This window comes from Crocuta crocuta, unplaced genomic scaffold, assembly GCF_008692635.1.
Source record: "Crocuta crocuta isolate KB4526 unplaced genomic scaffold, BGI_CrCroc_1.0 scaffold102, whole genome shotgun sequence".
NCBI lineage: Eukaryota > Metazoa > Chordata > Mammalia > Carnivora > Hyaenidae > Crocuta > Crocuta crocuta.
In genome coordinates this window covers 12,564,067-12,582,341 of record NW_027530019.1, presented here as the reverse complement: position 1 = coordinate 12,582,341, position 18,275 = coordinate 12,564,067, and the positions used below count along the sequence as shown (strand labels likewise).

General features: G+C 48.0%; 1 protein-coding gene across 1 annotated transcript; it reads right to left on the bottom strand.

Moving 5' to 3' along the window:
- Window positions 1–178: 178 nt before the first annotated feature.
- On the bottom strand, window positions 179–17,921 carry RMDN3 (regulator of microtubule dynamics 3). Its single transcript, XM_077764677.1, has 13 exons — window positions 17,346–17,921; window positions 16,760–16,972; window positions 13,946–14,138; window positions 13,369–13,512; window positions 7,576–7,861; window positions 6,697–6,799; window positions 3,828–3,888; window positions 2,124–2,199; window positions 1,891–1,968; window positions 1,551–1,649; window positions 1,289–1,342; window positions 1,081–1,161; window positions 179–831 (listed from the first exon to the last, which is right to left on the bottom strand). Exons 2-13 carry the CDS (start codon window positions 16,944–16,946, stop codon window positions 778–780), a joined length of 1,416 nt encoding a protein of 471 aa, XP_077620803.1. The 5' UTR covers window positions 16,947–16,972; window positions 17,346–17,921; the 3' UTR covers window positions 179–777.
- Between the last annotated feature and the right edge of the window lie 354 nt (window positions 17,922–18,275).

Below are 18,275 nucleotides of genomic sequence, written 5' to 3'. Positions count from 1 at the left end.
TTGGAATAGACCTTGGCAGGCCTCTTTTACATGTAACTAAAATTTCACTGAAAAGAGCTTAAACTATTAGGTGCTATTTTTCTACTTGTCTGCAATTGCTTCTGTAATAGGAAATAGTTATGGAAATGCCAAGGAAGAAAGGAGTTGATAGCAACCATAGAAAGGGGAATACAGTGACTTCTAATCAAATTTGGTTTATTTCAGGTTGTACCAAAATATATTCCAGGCAACTCCTCACATCATTTCACAGTCTCATAAGTCTTATGCACTGGTGCCCTTCCAAAAGCTGCCAGGATTCTGGAAGTCCAGCAGTCCAGCCCCTCAGCCCAGGAATACAGACAGAATTCACATGATACGGGAGAAGAGGGCAATGTCCTTGGGCTGCCAGGACCATAGACCAGGTATGGTCTTAGGACTATATACTTTGGTGTTGAGTATTGATCAGTAGAAAAGATTAGTGAGTACAGTTCTGTGTTTTGTTCCTATAGCTCTTTGAAGTTCATCCACCACAGGCTGAAGGCAGCCTTCAGTGCTAGTCTTGGTTTTTCAAGAATTCACTTAAGAGGACTACAGAAATTCCCAGGCCTCAAATCCTTCCCCAATTTCAGATTAGATAAGGGATTAGAATAAATTAAACAGTGGACAACAGGAAAGAAATTGGGGATTGGTTATAAATACCAGTCAGGCTTGGAAGTTAGGACCCTCACTTAATCTTAGATTCCTGATCTAATAAGGGCAGTTTTCCTCAACTCATTCATGAAGGTCATTGAAATGTGATTATTCTCTTAAAATTACTTCCAATTCTTCCAAGTCCTTCTGGAAAGCTGAATCCTAAGGAAACAAGAGGGGGGAAAAAAAACTAGACCAGAACTCAAAAATCTAAGCCAACATTTTCCAAACCACTGATACCGGAGAGGGGTCCCCGAGTTAGTCTTTTACCTTCTTTTGCAAGACAGCCTACAAGATCTGCCTCCCCCCTAGGTGAGATATATATATAAAAGAGCCTACATGGAAAATTTTCTAGGGAAAATTCTCTCCTGAAAACAGGTCACATGATTCAATAGCTCTTCAAAGTATTACCTCATTGGTGACATCTGGCAGCTCCAAAGCTAACTTCATCCACTGTCTAGCTTCAGAATTTTTTCCTAGTTCCCTGTAGCACTGAAAAGATACAACAGTGAAAACCTGGGAGAAATACCACCAGGAGACTGGACTTTCAGGACTTCCCACAAATCTCAACATCAACATGCATATTTTCATCTATGTTGAAAAAGGCAAGTGATTTTACCTTGGAAATATATACCCTCCCTGCTTTGGAAAATCCTGGCTGTAGTTCTTCAGCCTAGAATAGGGAGAAAGGCCTTTCAGTAAAGGGATTACCATGTTCAAGTCAGGCTAAGGTTTATTAAATAGAGCTTTCCAGTCTCCAATCTGAAGACTGACTGATCCAGTGGTCCAGGGAAATCTATTTTTATAAGCTGTCCAAGTGGTTCTGATTTTCCCATAGAAAATTGCTCCCTACCAATAATCTGTCCTTTCATTCCCAATACCTTTAAGAAGCTCTGGAGGGCATCCTGCACAGTGGCACTGAGAGGGCTTTCGAACAAGGCTGTAGCAGTTTTTTTCTCGAGCCAGCTCAGGTGAGAAACCTGCCACCAAAAGAGCAAGGTGTGAATAAAAAGTTTTAAATATCTTTAAGAACATCGAATATGGTATACTTAAAACATGGTCAGATAGGGCTGGGTCCAATCACCCAGAACACAGTCATTCACAGGAAATGGCTCTTGAGCCTTACCAGGCTACAGCCCATGCTTGCAGGTTTTCACTGCAAAGATATCAGTGTCACAGGACCCTTAGGGCCTTGATACCAGGCCCCAGAATTTAGCTCACCTGGTAGCACCACCTGCCAAGAAGAAAGTGAGCCATAGGGTTTTCTGGCTGGAGAGCAATGGCTTTGTCCACATGCTCCTGAGAGGGGAAATGAAGTACAAACTACCATCAGAGTTACTAAGGCAAGGAGAGCAAGTCATAGACACTGCAGGTGCACCCTTTGCAAGGAGCTAGGACAGAGCAGGGGTCTGGAATAGAGCAGTACAAGGAAAGGAAGAGAAGCCTTTCCTCACCTTGAAGCTAAAGCCACTCTGGATACGCCTCTGGATGCTCTCATGCTCAGCCAGCTGACCACAAAGCACTGCATACCTATGGGGGAAAGCGGCAGCAAGCTCAAGGACAAGGAATGGGCTTCTCATCAACTGCCCTCTACCCCCTCAAGTAGAGCCAAAAATAGCATTTCTGTATGTATAAATCTCTTTGCATAGATCGGTGGTCCCAATTCATATTCTTTAACAAACAATGGTAGGCTCACAATTCTCCAAAGTATGCTAGGTACAAAAAAGTGAGGTCCACCATAGGAAACTTCTCATACTTAACATTTAGCCAATGTCTCAGGACAAATCTCTACCAGTTTCTCCATATGATGAGTATAGCGGAGGGGGGGGGGTCAAAATGTAAGAGACTTAAATATATTGCTGCTTATCTCCTGATCAGACACTAAAAGAAGGTCTCATTAGCTTTAGAAGTATATAGGTATGTCCTTGGGAAGCTTTACTTGGGGGCATATGGGGATGGGATACTATAGGAAATTCTAATGTTGGTTTGGGAACCAGCAGAAGCTGATAAAGGCTTCAGATTTATGTCCTCTCCATATCCTCCCACCCACGGAGGGAACAAAGCCAGGCAGCTTCCCATCCTCAAAAACAAATATCATCCTACCCTATCTTCCCAGCATTGTTTCTAGAAACAATTGACATTAAATAAGTGACTAGAGACCCAAGTTGCCTTTTCATTTATTCACTTAAATGTCTGGGGGCATCTGTATCTGATGCTTCCAGAGGCTCATTTCCGTATTTCCTCCAAACAGCTGTTGCCCAAGAATAAAGTTTAAGACTATTTTCTATCCTTGGGAGTCCAGAGGCCCCAAGGAAGAACACAGGAAGTGGCACCAATGCCCAGATCCCTGAAAGGAGCTCTTGCAGAGACCATCTGAGGACAGAACTATGGAAAGCAAAGGGGAGGTGGGAAGGGAATTTTCACTAAAAACTCTCGAGGTACTGGAACCAGGCCCTAGGACACAAGTTCCACAGGTTGGACTTGACCCATGGAAGTTGGCAGAACCTTCCCTCACACAACACAAAACGGCTGTTTTTGTAAGCTAATAAACTAACTCATGCAAGCCACACAGAGAAGCCAAAGTCCACCAGCAGCCAGGGACTGCAGCTAGGGGAAGGAAGAGCTTGAGGACAAACTACAACCGTGCTAGCTTCCCTGCAGAGCCGAGAACCCGCAAATGTAGCTGGGATGACTCTTAAAAAGCTATGTGTTTCTCCTCTTTTTATTTCTACTCCATAGCAAAGTAACTAGGTATTATTTTGGATCCATCTGTTATCTAATGTCATGGTTAGATAGGGCCATGAACTGTAACATGTGAAGCATTTCTAGAGCTCTTTATTCTCCTTTATCAGAATAAAACTGATAGGGTGTCAGAAGTACCAGAGAAAATAAACAGCGCATATCTTATAAAATAAAAAAAAAATAAAAAGCTTTGTGTTTCTCTAAGCCTCATCAACAACAATTGCTCCTATTCCCCCTGCCTCACTCCCAAGGCACCTTCCAAAGAAAACCTCCTGGTCCCTGGTTTGGGGTAGGCCCAAAGGCCAAAGCTCCCTCTCCTGTCTCTGGCAAACACCTTTGTGGTCAGGGCAGAAAAATGGCTCTCTTCCACTCTAACTCATGCTGACTCTTCCCGTGACCCCGTAGCTTGTTATTACCACTGGTGACATTCAGCATTCTCATCCCCCTTCTCCAGGGCAGCCTCTGCTTCTTCTTTTCCTGTAGGACAAAGGTGAACGAGAGTTGACAAGGGCTCCCATGCACACTTCCACAGCAGGGGCTCGGGCAACAGTGACTGCTCTAGCTCTTACTAATCCCTACACCAAATGGACTTGTTTGAAATAATTTTTTTTAAATTTTTTAAAATGTTTCTTTCTTTCTAGGAGAGAGAGAGGCAGCGTGAGCAGGGGAGGGTCAGAGAGAGAGGGAGTGACAGACTCTGAAACAGGCTCCAGGCTCTGAGCTGGCAGTCAGCACAGAGCCCGACGCGGGGCTCGAACCCACGAACCGTGAGATCATGACCTAAGCGAAAGTCGGACGCTTAACCGACTAAGCCACCCAGGCGCCCCATTGTTTGAAATAATTTTGAATTTGAATAGAATAAAAAGCTACAAATAGCTTTTCGGGGATAATTTCTGCTTCACCTTGCTGTCCCTGTCATCAGCTGCCCAGCTACCTTCTTTTTATGATGTGCTCAAACCATTTTAAATATAAAACAACCCAAGGACAAACTGTCCCCAGCAGACCTTATCCTGGAGGGTAGTGGACAGGCTTTAAGGTGTCCATATATTCCTCTGGCGTTGTATAAAAGTTTAGCTACATGTGCATTTTATTGAGGAAAGGGCCTACAGCTTTGATCGAATTCTCTAATGGATCTGTGGTCCAAGAACATTAAACACACAGCTCTAGGTCAGAACTCCTCACCAGAGTCAAATGGACCAATGTATGACTAGAGATGACATTCACTTAGTTTTCCAGGCACTAAGACTGCTAAAGAAATCAAGGCCTAAACACATGAAGGCTCTTGGCAAGGGTCTCCTAGGTTAACAAGAAGCCTGGAGCCCTCTAGCTAAAGAACATCATGCCTATGACTGGAGAAAAGAACACACTACAAAATGTGACTTCTTTGATTAGTGGAGAGGGCTTCAAAGGAAACATGGAGAAAACAGAACAAAAGTAATGGGTTGAGGTGATAGTCTGGCTGATATTAAATGTTGCTTCATTCTGAAATTATAATGTTGCATGTGCAACAAATACATTTTTAAGATAACTGATGAGAAATACTGCCCCCCTCCCCCCCCATAACCTTCCTTCCACCCCTTTTTAAGACCATTCTTTGAGAGAGAGCTTGCATACGCGGGAGAGGGGCAGAGAGAATCCCAAGCAGCCTCTACACCTCCAGTGCAGAACCCAACGCAGGGCTTGATTGCACAAACCCTGAGTTCATGACCTGAGCAGAAATCAAGGGTTGGACACCTAACGGACTGAGCCACCAAGACACCCCATACCTTCCCCTTTCTAAACGACCAAATGTGGCCCTATCAGTGGAGGACATGGCTATTAGTGGATTTTTCCCTTCCCGCTTCAAAGCACTCTCTTAATAGAAAAATAAGAGCTGAGTGTTCCTTCCTACCAAGCTAGACACAAGGGTGAAAAGATGTCACCTAAGGTCCCACGGAATGGCTGCCTCTTGGTGGTCCAACTTTTAGAGATAGAACAAAATGAAGAACTTTAGACCCATCAAGGACGGTCCATAAAAAGCAAGATCCTAGAAGCAGGGCCTCCACAGATGCTCCATCTGCCCTCCAGCAGGAGTAGGCTCGTACAGAACTGCTAATAAGCTCTGCAGACCAGACCAGGTCACTGGCTATGGTTGCTCTAACCACCACCCTACCTCCACCTTCAGGTTTCATCCTGGCTACTGGTACTAGTAAGAGATGATCAATGATCAAAAAGAAAGGGAAGGTTCTTATTGATACCATGAGTCTGAATATCAGCCCAAAAGCTGGTAAGACTCCTCCCCTGAAAACTTAAAAGCAGGGGGGAACTTAAAACTTCAAAAGAGGAGGGAAAGCAGAAACTTTTGAGAAAAAGCAAATATTAATTAAGCACTTTCTGTTGAAACTTGGAGATTTTTCTTAAGATCTGTATCAATAAACATTCAACTCAACTTTCTATATTGACAGAATTCTACAAATGCTTAGGGCAATGACCTTGTGGTATGTCAGATTCTCCACTAACAAAGATGCAATGTTTGTAAGTGAGGAAGGAGACATGTCCACTTTGGAAAGTTCAGCTGACTTTAGATNCAAACCCAGTCATTTTTCAAAGGCCCAGGATTCTCAATGATATGACAGGGAAGAGCCCTGAACTTGGCATAATTCAGATGCACCCTGCCCCCCAGGAAACACACTTAGGCAACAGAGTTGCTAAGCAGATCCCAAAGACTCTTAAGCTAGAACACCTGCTCCACAGGCTCCATAACCAAATTCCTAAGCAACAGCAAAAAACCTCTTCAGGGGCGCCTGAGTGGCTCCATCAGTTAAGCATCTGACTTCAGCTCAGGTCATGATCTCGCAGTTTGTAGGTTCGAGCCCCACATCGGGCTCCGTGCTGACAGCTCAGAGCCTGGAGCTGCTTCGGATTCTATATCTCCCTCCCTCTCTGGCCCTCCCCTGCTCATGCTCTGTCTCTCTTTCTCTCAATAAAAACAAACCATAAAAAAATTTTTAAAAATCTCTTCAGATTAATAAAGTAGGCCTTGCCCTCTCTTATAGCTGGGGAGTGAGAACAAAGAATCATGCTAGTATGCTACAACTATTCCTAAAACATTTGCACCTGTATTAATCACCATGTGCAGAGAAACAGAAGGAAGCAGAAGACCTTGGGAACCAGTTTGTGCTGAGTGAAAGAGTGACCCACAACTGCGCCGACAGCCTACATCTTATCTCGGTGGTTCCCGAGCCCCAGATGGGGCTATACCCCTAGAACCAGTCACCTTCCCACCAGCAACCTGTCAGCACTTACCATTTAGGGCATACGACTTCTTCTCGCTCACCTCCTCAGCGAGCTCACACATGTCACTGTAGGCCCGGGCCAGGCGCCAGAGAAAGTCCTGCCGACTTCCATACTGTGGACCAAACAGAGGGATAGATGAGGCCCCTCTTCCTCCAGCTGCAGAGAACTGGGGCTCTGGCCTTCTCCCCACACCCCAGGTTTGAGTTTCCAAGCTAGTGTGCTGCAAGCTGACACCAGGCCAGCCTTATGCACAGTGTTTCGCCCCCACAGCCTCCCACCTGCACTCACCTGAGGGCACATTATCTCTAGCCAGTAGATTGCACAACCCTCAGAGTGAGGGCATTCTGGCCTAACACTGTGAGGAATAAAGGTCAACTGCAAGATGAAATGAAGCACAATGGGAGAGGAAGTCTTGCTAACACAATGAAAAAGTGAAAATGCCCAAGAAAAGGAAAAATTCTCACTGTGGGGCATTTGTACCTGGGTGAGCATAAATTCTAGCAGTGAGCCAGAGAAAGGAACTGTGGCTGAGTGACCTACACACTTGTCACAGAAACTTCAAGTAGGGCAGGCAGCTTGGGCTCTGCCTCAGGGAAATAAAAGAGGAAAAAATATTCTGGTTCTTTCCACATCTCTCTACTGTAAGAGGTGGAGCTCTTTAGCAGATCTACAGGAGGCAGGGGACTGGGAAGGCAGCACACCTAGGCCTCTGGGGGCAGTGCATGGCCTACTTGAATAGGATGTGCAACCCTAGGAGGAATATGTAGGACCAGCCATCTCACCCTCCCCTTCCCTTCCTGTGTCACCTTGCAAGCTTAGAAACTACAGGGGCCTGCCTTCGTTCCCGGCGGTGAGGGTTAGTAAGGGCAGACGGAGCTGGAGCCTCACCGCCAGCTTGTTGTTGAGCAGCAGCTGGAAGCCCTCCCTCTTGCCCTGCTCGCTGCCCTGGTGTAGCTCATCGGCCTGCTGCAGGAGCGGCAGCATATCCTCCAGGCCAGGGGAGTCTTCGGCCTCCGGGGCTCTGGCCGCCAGGCCCGAAGCCACCTCCACCACCAGATCCAGAGAATCCTTTCTACCCATCTTCACAGTCTCACAGCTCACTTCATCTTCTCCGTCATCACTTTCCCTGTCAGAGTCCCGCTCGTAGTCAGACTCGGCGTTGGCCGTTGTATACCTGTGGCAGAGAAATGTAAGTGACAGGGTCAAGGGAGACTATTTAGCCTCAGAGCCCTAGGGCCTATCCCCCACCCACAAAGAAGGGCTTTTCATGGCACTGCTGTCCAAAGCACCAAGTAAAAACCATTTCTATCACTTAGGGGCAGAAATTGGTCCTTGAGAGAAAACTTCCCAGGGGGAACTATGGGCTGGCAAAATGATGCCTCCTGGAGGAAAGAATGACCATTAGGGGGACACTGTGGCAGCCAAGGGCTGATGTGAGAACCCCTTGCTGAGCTACCACCAGGTCAGGCAGATAATCAGAAAAGGCCTGGAAAAGAAGCTGCCTAGAAAGCAATGTACCAAAATAATGCTAGTAGGTCTTAGGGTAGAAGAATTAAAGGTAATCTTTTTTGTATTTAATATATATGACTGCTTTAGTGAGCATATATTCTTATAGTTAAAAAAAAAAACACACACACACACACAAGATAAAAACCATAATATAGGTGGAACTGATCTCCTGAGCTAGATCACTCACCAGTCTAAGGGTCTGTCAATCATCTTTGCTTTATCACCCAAAAGCACCCACCAGTAACAGTGTGGGTGGGTGCCAGCCTCTGAGGCCATGCGTGCAGCTCAAACATCTACATTTTCTTTCTCAATTCAAGGTGCACCTCTGTCCTAAGTCAGCGGCCAAACCTAAACCACAATAGGAGTGGCCCTTGGAAACCTTAGGAACTTGCCAGAGGTGGGGAAAGGCCACTTTGCAGCAGAATCAGGAGAGAAGGAAGAAGTCAACAGAACCCCTTGGGAAGGGATCTCTGGGGCCACCATAAGAAGTGTCTCCTAGGAGCCCCCAGCCTTGATGCACTCACTGAAGAGGAAGCCAAGAGTAACTTGGAGCAGCTGATTGGGCTGTTCTCCCTAACCGCCAGCTGACTCAGACAAAAACTGACCAGGGGAGAAGGTACGACTTCAGGGGCTAGAACCAGACACCAGAGAAACCTCCAGATTTAAGTGAAGGCAAAGCAGGTTCTGTCAGAACCATAAGGTTCCTAAGCACAAGGAGGATCTTAGGGTCATTTAGGGATAAGCCTTCCTCCATCCCAGAAGGAAAGATAGGGACAGGATACCTATGGCTGAAGGAGAGATGAGAGGGACACCTACAAATAAGGACAGTACAAGATCGCTTAAGGTCGGGCTGAGAGCTGTAGGTCGGAAAGCCAACAGGGAGTGAGGCTCCATCCAGAAGGTACCAAGTGAGCAACCAGACCTAGGTCCCAATCCATGCTGCTTTATAGAGGAGCTTCCAGACTCCTCTAAGGAAGGGCCCCGGGAACGGCTACTACAGGAACTTGTAAGGTATTGAAACCCTTAACTTCACTTTGCTTACCAAATGTGACCCAAGTTCTTTCCCCTCTAGCAATTTGCAGTAAAAACTTTAGAAATTGAAAGGACAAGGAAAAGTAGCATTGGATTTACAAACCAACCTGGGTGGCGATGAATACGATCACAAAGGCAGCCTAGAGAAACTCCCAACCAATTCTTACAGCTTGGACAATAACCTGCCCCAAATGAGAAAATCAAATCCGTCTACTAGTGCCTCTACTCAGCCCATCCAGGCCCAAAGGCAAGATGGGTAAATGGGTTATCTGGGGTCAAAGACCTAGAGTCCTATGTCTCCTGTTGCTTGGGGAGAAAGAAGGGGAGACACCACTGCCTGCTGAACTCCCTCGAATTAGGAGTTCTAATGACGAGTATCCCAGGGAGGGACCCCTACTCTTACCCCTTTTAGAGAGACACCGGCATAGTCTATCCAGGGAGCTCACATGGCTGGGAAAAGGAGTGGTCAGAAAGGACTTTGCTGCCACCCAGAGTGAGGGCTGGTGGGTCCCCATGAGGCAGGGAGGCTCAGTGAGGCCCAATAGTGAGGAGGCCTTTTATTGCACCTCAGTCTCCCTTTAGGGAGCTCTGCTCTGCCTTACTGCCTTGCAGCCCGGCTGGCTGGCCTGCAGTGGGCAGGCAGACGCTATTGCTTGAGCACAGACAGCAACCCTGTGAGCTGCCGGGGCTTGCACAGCTACAGGGGCTGCGTCTCTACAGCCACACCATTCTCTTACACCTCTCAGAGCACCAATCCAGCCCTTGGAGAAATCCTCCAAGAGAGCTAGCGACAGAAACAGAGATGTCCCTTTTGCTTAACATGCCCTGAGGCTTTTGAGATCTACCAGGGACTGGCAGGGAGATTTGAAAAGGCTCTTTGGAGTGGTGCCCTTGGGTGGAACACACTGTTCCCACACAGGGCAGATGATCCATGGCACCCTCGGAGCAAGGAAGCCAGAGCTACCCTACTCCACCCCTTGAGAAGAGCCCCCCAGTCGGTGATCAAGGACTCGGTTACACACATCCCCTTCTTCTGACAATTAAGTTTCTTTCTTTTGATGCCTCCTAAGCCCCATGAGAGGGGCGGGGCTAAAGCATTCAAAGACAACCAGGCATGGGAGACAAACTGGTGAGGAAGATAAGACCAACATAAACGAGGTGATAAATGCCAAGGAGGGGTGGCAGTGGGGTTGCAGGCAATCCTTGGCTGGAATGCCTGGAAAGGCTTGCTGGAGGAGTGGTGTCTTAGGGGAAGCTGGGTTTTGACCGGGAGAAAACTAAAGCTGTGTTTGGTACAATGCTCAGGGAACAGGCTCACAGACCCACGTGGCGATTCTGCCTCTGCCACAATCAGTCAGTCCCCTGGGAGTTCAAAGTTGCTACTTTATTTGGTAGAAAAAGGGACTATAGCTTTCAAGGAAGTAGGGCATCAAATATTCTTAGCCTTTCATCCCTCAAAGAAGCGCTCCTTCCCTGGTCCCACATGTTCAAAGCCATTCTAGAGTTTGTGGTCTCCTCCCCAGATCCCCCTCCTTAGCCTATACGGCACGGACCATGGCACAAAGAATTATCCACCACAGCCACTGCCCCAGATACAGCAAGCTACACCAGAGTGTTGCACCACGAGCCACCATCAGCTTCTACATGCCAGAGGAGCGGTCATGGGCTGAGCCTGCTGCAGCTGTAATTAAGAGAGCTGCCCTTCCTCTTGTCCCATCCCAGGTGGGATGGGCCTGTCCTTCCCTTTACGGCCTTGGGAGCCCCAGTGAGCACTCCAAGCAGTGAAGCACTCACAGGCCTCCCTGATTAAACACTGGCTCTCACTATTCCCAGAAGTTTGTACAACTTTTTTAAATTTTTTTATTTTTGAGAGAGAGAGACAAAGCACGAAAGCAGGGAGGAGCAGAGAAAGAGGGAGACACAGAACCCGAAGGAGGCTCCAGGCTCTGAGGTCAGCACAAAGCCTGATGTGGGGCTCAAATTCATGGACCAGGAGATCATGACCTGAGCTGAAGTCCTGGGCCCTCAACCAACTGAGCCACCCAGGTGCCCTGTGTACAACTTCTTAAAATCATTAGGAGTCTTGAATTCTGCATCCTGATCTTGGGCAGAGCTGTGACCTCTCCTTCTATTCTACCCTCTTTCAAATGTCAAGTTTCCCCACCTCGAGTGAACCTGCTAAAAATGAGTTGCACAGAGATGCTCCTTCCATCTCAGGATCCACTTCATCCTCCTTTCTTTTCAGTCCGGATATGTCAAACATCATTTTTGCCCCGTCCTCTAACACAACCTTCTGGAACATCTCTCAGGCAAAAGTATTAGGTAAGTGGAAAGGGGCCACGTCCATGAGCCCTTGACAATACAGATAATAGGGATCGGATAACCCCGGCAACAGTGGTCAGAAACGGAGGACTAAAGCTTTTGTTGTGAGAGGTGCCCAAGCAATAATCAAAGCCAGCATAGATGCCAATGGCAGTAATATGGGAAAAGAGAGTAATATTATTCTTAATTTTCTTGGAAAATCAATGAGGAGAGACAGGAGGATATAATGGCCCAAACAAGAAAATAAGGCTGAAATTTTCTGAGTAAGAGGTACTGAACAGATGGGACAGCTACGCATAGGCCTTGCCCGGGCAGTGAGCTGCGGCAGCTCTTTACTCCATGGGAAGAACTCCCAAGGGCTGCATGGAACAGGGCTTCCTGAAGAAGCCCTTCTACACCGTGACAACCAAGCCAGGCCTTAGATCACAGACCCTCCTACCCCTGCAGAGAGGCCCAGCTGAGCCTGCACTCAGGAGCTGTATAACCCTGGGCAAGGCATCAAACCTCACTAAGCCTCAGGTCTCCATGTGAGAAACAGGAAGAGCAGCACCTACTTCAGAGGACCCTGTGAGGATTAGGTGAGGAAATGCCTCTAAAGTACTTCTCGAGCAGTCACAGAGGAAAAATAAACAGTAGTTAGTGTCATAAGGCGCTTCAGCTAAAGAGCACTGCTGCAAAGATCACCCTAAATCTTTATGCACGTTTATAGCTAAATTAGTCCTTCTGTCCCAACACAAGGCTGGGCTATTCTCTGTGCCACTCTTTTCCTTGAGGAGGAAGAAAGGTCAGCCTCGAAATCTCACAGAGGCCACCTTGATGACTGGAGCCACCAGCAGACAAGGGCAGAAGCTGCCAATGACAGCATCAGGCACCACAACGAAGATTTTCATTCAGACTCCATCCTTGAGACAAAAGTTTCAAATGGCACTAGTGGCTTAAAATCACAAGCCCTTAGCCTGACCGAGTCTGGAGGCTGCCCACCAGACTCCTGCCTGCTGCCCCATATCACAGGAAGGCCTCTGGTCACAACTGCTCGGGCCAGTCAGCTCCCACCGGTGAAGATGCCAAAGGAACATGAGCAAGCCTCCCGTGTGGGAGCTTCCAGTGCTTAGAGGGCTCTGTAAACCTGGCTCAGCCACTGAGTGACGGAAATAAGTCATAACACAATGCTTATAAAGTCCTTGTAATAGGGGCGCCTGGTTGGCTCAGTCAGTAGAGCGTGCAACTCTTGATCTCAGGGTCGGGAGTTCAAGCCCTACATTGGTCATGGAGCCTACTTAATTAAAAAAAAAATTATAAAGGCACCTGGGTGGCTCAGTCGGTTAAGCGTCCAACTCTTTATTTCAGCTCAGGTCATGATCTCACGGTTCATGAATTCAAGCCCCACGTTGGGCTCTACATTGGCAGCATGGAGCCTGCTTGATATTCTCTCTCTCCCTCTCTCTCTCTGCCCCTCCCCTGCTCTCAAAATAAATAAGCTTAAAAAAAATTTATAAAGCTCTGTGATAACACAGGAAAATACCCATCTAATGTTACAGGAAAAATGAAAATAAAAAATATATTATGGTAACTGTGTAAAAAACCTACTCGGGAAAACAGCAGATGCAAGCATTAAGCATTTTTAACATTCCATTTGCCTGGGTGACATAAGGTAGATGGCTTTTCTTGTTTAACGTATTCTGTATTCTATTCATTTTTACCTTTACCTTGTTCCAAAAATGATTCATAGCAGCTCAGTGTGAATTTTCTAGATGAACAATACTTTCATAAAATGTCACCCGGCTGAAGCCACAACTGCCTCTGGGAGAAACAACTCACCCGCCTTCGCTCTCAGCATCTGTGAATGTGGCTCCCGAGGTGGCCGTGAAGTAGACGGAGCTGGAACCAGTAGAGTCACTCCTCTCTCGGGCAAAAGGGAATCTCCGCCGCCGAGCCACTCTCTGGCTCTCTTCCATGTGGGATCTGAAAAGTGGACTCCTATAGAGAGGGTGCCACCAGGCCCAGGCCAGCCTGTTTTTCCCTTCCCCATGAGGGAAGCTCTTAACTATTGGTGCTCATGAAAGGACCAAGAATGGAAAGAATCCTGGGTCTCTACCCTCAGGAGAACAAGGAGGGCAGCTCCCTGGACCCAGTCCCCAGGGGCAGACCAAGTAAGTCAGAACAAAGCATTTCAGCTGCTCCGACAGACCAGGAGGCCCAAAAGCAGCAAGGACCTTCCGGAAGGCAAGGTACCAAGCATACGGCTTCCCCAGCAATTATGCGAGAAGCTGCCGAACTGTCTTCTTCCTTAGGGACAGGCAGCAAAGGCCAGGCCACATCTCAGCTGAAAAAGCTATGGGGACTGGGGAAAGCCGAGGGGCGGGGGCGAGGCAGGACAGAGGGCAGCATCACTCACCGGACCTCCCCGACAATCTGCCCGGCAAGCCCCTGCAGGCTGCTCCTCAGCTCCTCCACCTCCCGCCGCAGGGCCGCCAGGCTGCTGAGCACAAAGTCCAGGCGGTCCAGCACCTCCTCCTGCCCTTCTCGTGGAAGGCTGGGCAGCACCGCGCCATCTCCAGCCTCACCGGGGACCGCCCGCAAAGGCCTCACTGAAGGAATGACAGCAGATACGGACGCTCATGGGATAGAGTGAGGAAAAGATCTTGGACCTGGAATTCAAGAACACTCGCTTCTCACTGGAGCTCAATTTACAAAAACCCTTGAGGCTCAGGCAGTATATGTTCACAGGTAGGTCCCGGTAACAAGTCTCAAGTGACTATTCAAAGAAAAAAAAGATCTCAATCTCTAAACCAGAGCCCACTCTGCTCCGAGAACCTTCCACAGCATGGCAGGTAATGTAAAATGCTGGCAAGAGTTCAGCAGCCCGAAGGCAGGACACCTGCCCTGCAAAAGGAAAACAAAACCCCTTACGTGTCTATACAGTTCCCAAATACCAGGCAGTCAATACTCTCCACACAGCCAAACTAAACCTGAGCCCACCCAAATTCTGATCTTTCACTTTACAAACAATAGCAAGGACAATTCTGAGCGCCTCTTCATTTAATACCCTCAGAGAAGGGCAAAGAGAAAGTGACTAAGGGAAAAGGTGGACTGGGAAAAGCCCAACCACACCCCATGGGGAAAACACCATTACCAAGCCCTCAATTGAGCTCTGGTAAATTCTAACAGTAAATGCTAGTAACCTGGTAGCTGCCTAAGGCAATTGGGCTGGAAAATGTAAAAACAGGAAAGAAACTAGAAAGGCAGGACCCAAAGTCCAGGCAAGCATAACAGTGATGAAGGAAATCTAGTGACAGTGTAGGCCCCAATTTCAATACACACCCAACAACGTTCAAGAGCATGACGGGCACCTGGGTGGCTCAGTCGATTAAGGGACCAACTTCAGCTCAGGTCATGATCTCGTGGTTTGTAGGTTTGACCCCCGCATTAGCCTCTGTGCTGACAGTCTGGAGCCTGTTTTGGATCTCGCTCTCTGCCCCTCCCCCACTTGTGTTCACACGCACGCACTTTCTCACTCTCAAAAATAGATAAACGTTAAAAAAAAATTTTTTTTTTAAGTGTAGAGCGAGAAAGATGGGGAGAGAGGGATGGACACTGGCTTGACAGGAAGAGCCATGTGACTCTTGATCTCAGGGTTGGGTCTGAGCCCCACCTCAGATGTAGAGATTACTGAAATAAAATTTNAGGGACCAACTTCAGCTCAGGTCATCATCTCGTGGTTTGTAGGTTTGACCCCCGCATTAGCCTCTGTGCTGACAGTCTGGAGCCTGTTTTGGATCTCGCTCTCTGCCCCTCCCCCACTTGTGTTCACACGCACGCACTTTCTCACTCTCAAAAATAGATAAACGTTAAAAAAAAATTTTTTTTTTAAGTGTAGAGCGAGAAAGATGGGGAGAGAGGGATGGACACTGGCTTGACAGGAAGAGCCATGTGACTCTTGATCTCAGGGTTGAGTCTGAGCCCCACCTCAGATGTAGAGATTACTGAAATAAAATTAAAAAAAAAAAAAGATCTCTGGGAAAGCACTACTTTCTCGAAACAGCAAAAGAAAAACTACTGCTAAGAAGTTACAAACAAACCATAAGGTAAAAAGGAAAGACTAGCACACTCACAATACTAGGTTACCAGCAGCTAATAAAACGCTGAGCAACAGCTGTAATCTACATCCATAACTCTTGGGGCACCTGGGTGGCCCCATCGGCTAAGTGTCTATGACTCTCAATTTCTGCTCAGGTCATGATCTCACGGTTCCTGAGTTCGAGCCCTGAATTGGGCTCTGCACTGATGGTGTGGAGCCTGCTTATAATTCCCTCTCTCCTTCTCTCTGCCCTTCAGCTCTCTCTCTCAATTAATAAAATTTAAATAAGTTGATAACTCTTTGAAGACTCTTCGAAAACTAACTTTTCCAATCCATCTGGCATTTGGTAATCAGAGAAAACACTCATTCCCATTAACATGGGGAGATGGGCCGAACGCTCCTCTATTACACACACGAGAGCAGCTTGAACCAGCCTTCGCTCCTCTATTACACACACGAGAGCAGCTTGAACCAGCCTTCGGTGCTTTGGTCAAATGACTTAAGGTCAAAGTTTTGCAAAACAAAAGCACTACCCGTTTCAGCTGTGGCTGGAAGCCAGCCACGTTCAGCTTCAATTGCAGTAAAGGCACTCCCAGTTCCATGCTGTGGAAGTCCAAGGGACCAGGTGACCAGGCCCAATCCTGCCACTTAATTGCTCTGTGACAACCTCGGTAAAGTTACATAATCTTTTTGAATCCCAATTTTCTCCCAAGAGGGATAAAAAAAACACAACAACTTGAGTAGTCTCCAAGGTCCCTTCAAATTCTAATACATAATTTAATACATAAGCCTCAAGACCTTAATTTCCCTAAGATTAGTTTTCTCTTTTGTCTTCTTTTGGACTTTTTCTCTACTTATGAAACACTTCACCCAACACTAAACAAGTGACTTTTATACACACATAGCACTCTTGTGGCCTGAACTAAGAGTGCAAGCTAAACAATTTCACAATACACTTTCCTGGGATTATAGGAAGAAGCAGAGAAGAGGAAGGCTGCTTTCCTTTCCAATAAACCTTGCAAAAAGGTAAAACTCTCAGGCACCACCCTCCGTTGTCCTGTTAAAGGCAGCCGTACCCTAGGCCCATCCGTCAGCCAGGACTGTGGCCTCAGGGGACCAGCTCCTACCTACCTAGGCGTCCAGGTTCTGAGGGCCGTGTGTATTCCAGGGAGTTAGGTAAGCTCTGGCTGTGGCCGTGGCGCCGGGTCCGTTTCCACCGCTGGCTGTAAAGGGCACACAGGAATCCAAGGCCCGCGGCGGTGCCCAGCAACAGTCCCAACCCGGCCTGGGCGCCGCCCAAGACCCCCAGTCTAGACATGCTGCATCTGCAGCCCGCGTGAGCCACTGGAAGCAGGCGGGCGGGGGCAAGGGGGAGAGAGATTCGTGAGCGTGGTCCACGCACACCGAAGGCCGAACCCCTGGAGATCCCTCCTTGCCCAGAACCTGAGCTCCCGACTACCCTCACCGCAGTCTGGACCCTAAGGTTTCCGCCAGACTCCGGTGCCGGACTGTCGCGCCTCTCACCCAACCTGGATGCAGCCTCCTGTCCTACACACCCGCAGCCCTGATCTCAGAGTCCGGTTTCTGGGCCTCCAACGCCTCCCCCAGCCCCACGACCCTGCAGACAACAAACCCGCCGCCCCGGCTGCAAACTCCGGGCCTCCCTCGCGCCCTCGGAAGGCACCCTGGCTGGCAGCAGACCAACTCAGACCCTTACCCGACCGCTCAAAAGCACAGCGGCAGCAGCCACGGCCTCGGCCTCACGCTGTCAATGGCCGTGACGTCATCAAGCGGCGCCAGCAGCCCCGCGCGCCTTCAGGAAGGGGCGGTGAGAAGACCGCTTGAGACTGAGGCTCCGCCTTTGCTTTTTCCAGGGGGCGGTGCCAGCGGGGAGCGGGAACCGAGGAGAGAGCAGAGAGACTTCTGGGTCAGATACTCCAGCAGTACCATGTTCTGGCCAGATGAGGTTCCATTTGCCTCCAGTCACACCAGTGTTCCTGCTGTTCCCGCATGTCTTTCTCTTTGCGTCCATTGTTGCTTCTGCCTGACCCATCATTTATCTGGAAAACAGCATCCCCTTCCCACCTTTCCTGGACACTGTGTCATAACTCAGAATTTATTTGATTTTGGCTTAATTTGTTCATGCATTCTTAAAAATGTTTACTTTTTTCTTGTCAGAGGAGGGAGGGCAGGGAGAGCAGAGGAGCAGAGAGAGCAAGAATCTGCACTGTCAGCACAGAGCCCCATGAAGGATTCGAACCCACGAACCAGGAGATCCTGACCTGAGCCAAAATCAAGAATCCCAAGGTTAACCTACTGAGCCACCCAGGCTCCTCTGTTCATACATTTTTACTCGAAGCATTTACTGAGTATTAGGCAACAGCACCTTTGGCTGCTCAAATTAGACCAGATAAATTGTTGGTTACTCACAAGAGGTCCCTGAGTCACCAGGGCCAGCTTCTCCTGACTGACACTTAAAAACTCATATAATAGATGCCAACTCCAGCACCAAAAAAATGTTACACCTTGCATTGTCTGTCATACCTTAACACAAGGGTTATAAACTGTTTTTCCATTTCCAGAACGTAAATGACATTCATTCCTCTAATGATAACATTTTTTTAACATTTGGGTGAGGCTAAAACTT